General features: G+C 38.7%; 4 protein-coding genes across 5 annotated transcripts in view; 1 reads left to right on the top strand and 3 right to left on the bottom strand.

Moving 5' to 3' along the window:
- The first annotated feature begins 6 nt into the window (after positions 1-6).
- LOC109537317 (procollagen-lysine,2-oxoglutarate 5-dioxygenase) overlaps positions 7-5415 on the top strand; it is a 7782-nt gene continuing 2373 nt past the window's right edge. For both annotated transcript variants that reach the window (XM_019903972.2, XM_019903971.2), the window contains exons 1-4: positions 7-335; positions 394-940; positions 992-1113; positions 1164-1391. In XM_019903972.2, the coding sequence (XP_019759531.2) occupies positions 91-335; positions 394-940; positions 992-1113; positions 1164-1391 (1142 nt within the window). In that variant the 5' untranslated portion in view covers positions 7-90. The remainder of the gene's footprint in view (positions 336-393; positions 941-991; positions 1114-1163; positions 1392-5415) is intronic.
- Positions 1400-2254, bottom strand: LOC109537325 (immunoglobulin domain-containing protein oig-4). Its single transcript, XM_019903983.2, has 4 exons — positions 2047-2254; positions 1913-1984; positions 1705-1854; positions 1400-1649 (listed from the first exon to the last, which is right to left on the bottom strand). The coding sequence occupies exons 1-4, from the start codon at positions 2233-2235 to the stop codon at positions 1491-1493; spliced, it is 570 nt and encodes a 189-aa protein (XP_019759542.1). The 5' UTR covers positions 2236-2254; the 3' UTR covers positions 1400-1490.
- On the bottom strand, positions 3037-3902 carry LOC125503818 (immunoglobulin domain-containing protein oig-4-like). Its single transcript, XM_048664755.1, has 4 exons — positions 3606-3902; positions 3514-3552; positions 3313-3459; positions 3037-3251 (listed from the first exon to the last, which is right to left on the bottom strand). Exons 1-4 carry the CDS (start codon positions 3702-3704, stop codon positions 3093-3095), a joined length of 444 nt encoding a protein of 147 aa, XP_048520712.1. The 5' UTR covers positions 3705-3902; the 3' UTR covers positions 3037-3092.
- Positions 4118-5056, bottom strand: LOC109537256 (immunoglobulin domain-containing protein oig-4). Its single transcript, XM_019903882.2, has 5 exons — positions 4861-5056; positions 4654-4748; positions 4519-4600; positions 4392-4459; positions 4118-4337 (listed from the first exon to the last, which is right to left on the bottom strand). The coding sequence occupies exons 1-5, from the start codon at positions 4964-4966 to the stop codon at positions 4179-4181; spliced, it is 510 nt and encodes a 169-aa protein (XP_019759441.2). The 5' UTR covers positions 4967-5056; the 3' UTR covers positions 4118-4178.

Genomic DNA, 5415 nt, shown 5'->3' with positions numbered 1-5415 from the left:
GATGGATTCCAACGTTACATTGATTCGGTGAAAAGATTCGGTATAGAACCGAGCGTTTTGGGAAGAGGTGAGAAATGGAAAGGCGGCGATATGAGAAGGCCAGGCGGCGGCTGGAAGATCAACCTATTGAAGACTGCTTTAAAACAATACGATGGAGATAATGAGAAAATCGTATTGTTCACTGACGCTTATGATGTGATGTTCCTTGGACAATTGAGCGAAATTGTCCGCAGATTTAAAGCTACAGGGGCAAAGGTACTGTTCAGTGCCGAACCGTATTGTTGGCCAAACGTTGAATTGGCTCCACAGTATCCGGAAGTTGAAAAAGGCCAAAGGTTAGTAAACTCACGTCTTCCAACTGGCTTTAAACATCCAATGCGGTTCACGTTGCAGGTTTCTCAACTCTGGTATTTACATGGGATATATCAAGCAAATCAGAAACTTATTGAATAAGGCTGAAATCGAGAACACAGCAGATGACCAGCTGTACTTCACCGAAGCTTATCTGGATAAAAACTTCCGCGAAGCCAATGGAATACAACTGGATCATTTGAGCAATATTTTCCAGAACATGTTTGGAGTGTCTGAGAGTTTAGTGATAAAAACCGTAGAAAACAAAGATGCAGGAGCTGAAAAGTTCTACCTGAAAAATTCCGAGACCAATACTGAACCTTTGATCATTCACGGCAATGGGCTCTCAAAGCTCAACTTGAATTATCTCAGCAATTATTTGCCGGATGGCGTGTGGAATTCCGTAGATGGTTGCGTGGCTTGCAAGAGCGGTCAGATTAGCCTCGATGCTGTTAAACCAGATCGATGGCCTACGGTTTACCTTTCTGTTTTTGTACAGATGAACACGCCCTTTTTGGAGGCGTTTTTCCAGAAAATCCACAAGCTGGAGTATCCGAAGAATAAAATTCACCTGTTCGTTTACAATACGGTAAGTTTTCAGCTGTATTAATCGCAATGTTTGCCAGCGAATCGGTTTCAGATCAAGTATCACGCAAGTCTTATCAACACTTTCGTCGAGACGCATGGGACGGAATATCTGTCGGTGAAGCAAATCAAGCCAGAAGATGGTACAACTGAATGGGCAGCGAGGGATTTATCTTTGTAAGTTTTTCTTTGATGGAAAAGTGCAAATTGTAATTTTTTCCCAACAGGGATCAATGTTTGGCGAAGAACTGCGATCTGTATTTTGCGGTTGATTCAGTTGCCCACTTGGACAATCCATTTGCGTTGAAACTGCTAATTGAGCAAAACCGAACAGTAGTGGCGCCTATGCTGGTGAGGCCTGGAAAGGCGTGGAGCAACTTTTGGGGCTCTTTGACTAAGGATGGATTCTACGCCAGGTCAAACGACTACATGGACATTGTCCATGACCTCAAAAAGTAAGCAATTTACATAAGTTACTGGTAGTTTATTTCGGGTGCAAACAGCTCCTCAGTTCTCTAGTTACATTACTGTCCATCACAACTCGGTAAGCTCGACTAATCGAACGCAATACTGAAATCCGTCTTAAACGATCTTCGGTCTATTGAATACATGTTGTCGGCTGTACATTCATACAGGCCTGCATCCATCTGGGTAGCAGGATCTATTTCTAGCTTGCTTTTTATTGTGTCGTTCCCAATCTGCCACTCGTGAATCTAGAAATTGTGTGTAAGAAAATCGGTTTTATTAATAGCCGGTTTTCGAACGTACATGCAAATAGAGGTGAGTGAATATCTCACTGCCATCTTTGAACCAGGTTATATGAGGGCGCGGATTTCCTCTTGCCACGCAGATAAAAGCGATTTTGTGTCCTAAAACGTATTCATAATCGAAGTGGGAGGCAAGGGCAATTTTCGCTCCCTGAAAAAGTATTTCCATATCAATTGGAAGAGATTTTTTTGTTGTTGCGGTTACTTACATTGTTATTATTGTAGTACTTGTCTGATTCTGGGTCTCTGTATTTTCCGGTTATCGGCAGCCCAATTTGAAACTAAAACGCGTGATATAATATTATTATTAATAAGCCCTTGCAGTCAAATGTTCTACATTTACCTTAGACTTGGTTCTACTCCTGGTTCTGCCTCTGCGCGACTCAATATCTCCGATAAACCCAATCACAAGCAGCAAAACAATGGACAGTGCTATTCTCATTATGGTCCTTTCTGGCAGAAAAACGCTTTCAACTAACCGCAATATTCGCTTATCAACAATACATTTGACCGAAGCTCCCCCTAAGCCCATTCGCAGATTGAAAATAATTTAAATCAATTTATGTCGCTCCTTGTTGGATGATCTTCTAAACGTTTTGCATTATGTTAAGTAGAGGAAAATTTTTTCATTGCTGTAACAGGATAATTTTTGAACCAGTTTTGCCATTTTAATGCCCTTCAAATCAAATGTAGTCAGTTAAACAACGAATTATTTGTCGGTTGTTAAATTCGCGTTTTGTTACTAACGTGTTTCCAGTTATTATGAGATTTTAGAGGAATTGGAAGACGGCTGCAGTTAGACAAGTTTTATGTTGTTATTATGTTGGAAATCACACACAAACAAATGGTGTTGAGAAAACGGTTTAAATTGGTCCATTTTAAGTGAAATTGATTTCCTAATCGTTCGCCTTTTCGGACTTTTAAACCGGCGTAAAACATAGTTTTATGAAGAAAAGACTCTTCCTGCAAGTATGAGTATTTGGTAAAGGCTTTTAGGCTTAAAAGCCCGAAAAACTCAGCAGTTTAAATAAAGTTCATATGAATCAGTTCTAAAAATCTTGATTTTACGTCTTTATTCTCAAAATATTTGGCGATTGTGGATTGTGATGCTGAATCGTTGCTACTCTTACATTGTAGCGTCACGCGTTTCCAAATTTGTCTAAAATAATGACTTTCTTACTAAATCATCGAGCTTTTCAACGAACTAAACGCTGCAAAAATACAGTTTTCTGCGTTTTGTCCTGCCCTGAAAATTGTTGCTGGTTAGATTATAGCTTTTTGACCAAGGATGGGTTTTACGCAGATCCATGGCCTTAAAAATAGCCACTTGAAACAATTTTGAACGCAATTTATTTTCTGTTAGATGCGCGCTAATGTCTGTAAATTCCACTAATCTGAAGTAATGCTAAAGTCCTTTTTAAACGATCTTCGGTCTATTGAATGCATATTTTCGGCTGTACATTCGTACAGGCCTGCGTCTTTATGTGTTGCAGGATCCACTTCCAGCTTGCTTTTGATTGTATGATTTCCAATCTGCCACTCGTAAATCTAAAAATTAGGTATAAATAATATATTTTTCCTTCTATTAGTCGCGGGCTTTGTAACCTACATGCAAATTGGGGTGAGTGAATATCTCACTATCTTTGAACCAGGTTATATGAGGGCGCGGATTTCCTTTTGCCACGCAGATAAAAGCAATTTTGTGTCCCAAGGGGTATTCGTAGTCAAAGTGGGAGGTAAGGAAAATGCCTGCTCCCTATAATTTCATTTTGTCAGTTGAAATAAGTTTGGTTCGGTAGTTGCTACTTACCTTATAGTTGTTGTAGTTTGATTCTAGGTCTCTTTGCGACTGGAACGCAAAATATTTACATCAATCCTTGGACTGAACAGTTCTACTTTTACCTTAGACTTAGTTCTAATCCCAGGTCTGACTCTGCGCGATTCGGTATCTGCGATAGTCCCTATGATGAGCAGCAAGGCAATGGACCGGGCGATTTTCATTTTCTCGATTCTACTGGAATAAAGCTTTCAACGCACTGCAATATTTGCTTATCAGCAAGCACTGTGACCAAAACTCCCCCTAAGTCCGTCCGCAGATTGAAAATAATTAAATCAATTTAATTCGCTCTCTTTGCATAATCTTCTAAACGCTTTGTATTATGCTAACTCGTACAAACGTTGCCATTTTAATGCTCCTCGCGGGTACTCAGTTCTACGAAGAATAATTTGTTTGTTCGTTCAATTACGGGTTCTTTTGCTAACTTATTGTCCTTTACAATAATTTAAATTAGCTAAAACAAACCTGGTGTTGAAAAACGGTTTTTATGTAATCGGCACTTCATTTAGTTTCGGCTTTTTTAATTTTTTATACAAGTTTTAGGAGCGGAACAAGCAAGGAATGATTAATCAATTGGTTCCTTTCGAAATATGTTAATTATTTATTTCTTACAAAGTCAGATATAAACTTAAATAAAGTTAGTATGTTAACATGGCATAATCGGTTCTAAACGCTCTATAGTCAATGGCATATTTGTTATTTGCTTGGCACTCGTAGAAGCCAGCATCTTTTTGTGTTGCCGGATCGATTTCCATTTTGCTCTTAATTGTATCGTTTCCTTCCGTCCATTCGTGAACCTGCAAAAAATCGGTTTATAAAAACAGCAAGACTCACCTTTTTTTGCCACGTACCTGGAAATATTTGTGATGATACAGTTCAATCCCATCTTTGAACCATGTTATTTCTGGTCTGGGCATTCCTGAAATTGCATTTAGGATTTTCTGCAAATTCATATTGTTACGCAAATGGAAAGATTACCTTGCGCCATACAGAAGAACGTAATTTTCCTCCCCAACATGTACTCGAAGTCAAAGTGACTGGATTTGACAATTTTTGCGCCCTAAAATCAAACAGATTTCACTGCATTAGTCTTTTGAGTTTAGTAGGTTTTACGTCTTTATTCTCGTAATATGTGGCGGATTGTGGACTGCGGTGCTGGATCGTTACTGGTACTCTTGCACTGTAGAGTCGTCCTTTTCCAAATTTGTCTAAAATATTGCTTTTTCTTACCAAATAGTCGGGTATGAATGTTTTGAATGAAGCACACTTTTGTATGGAAATGCACGTATTGATTAAAAATAAATAATATTTACGTTTTACCTCCCGCCCGTCCGCCCCCGCCAATTTTAGCCGGCAACGACCAACAGTTGGGAAGCACAGTAAAACCGACAAAGACCAGAATGAAAATCCACCCTTTGCCAAGCATTCTGCAGTGTTGTTTGCCACTAAATAACTTTGTGATAGGAACAATATTATTATGGGGCCAGCAACATTCGTACAAACACTTTAATATTAAATAAATTACTGGTTACTCGATTACGGGTCCTTGCACGTCTTAAACAATGTAGATGTTTATTATTTTATTATTGACGCTTGTTAGTTTATAAAAAGGAAGTTGTTTTTTACGTTTGGAAGCTGCATTGTTTCGCTAAACGACGGCTTTCTTACAAAATCTACAAAAGTTAGGGAGATAACTCGCTTTTTTGAAAAGAGCTCACAAGAGTCACTTTAGACTTCTATTGTTTTTAAATTCAAAATCCTGGGTTTCAGTCATTTATTATCTCTATTTATCAATCAAAATACGTTTCGGTGTATTTTTCCACCATCATCAGTTTTTATGTGTAGCGTTGTTGCTGCTTTAAGCCTTGGCATGCA

The sequence above is a fragment of the Dendroctonus ponderosae genome, unplaced genomic scaffold (genome assembly GCF_020466585.1).
Source record: "Dendroctonus ponderosae isolate FM_Combo_2020 unplaced genomic scaffold, Dpon_F_20191213v2 Dpon_F_20191213_3, whole genome shotgun sequence".
NCBI classification, from domain to species: Eukaryota; Metazoa; Arthropoda; class Insecta; order Coleoptera; family Curculionidae; genus Dendroctonus; species Dendroctonus ponderosae.
This window is presented reverse-complemented; position numbering and strand designations above follow the sequence as displayed.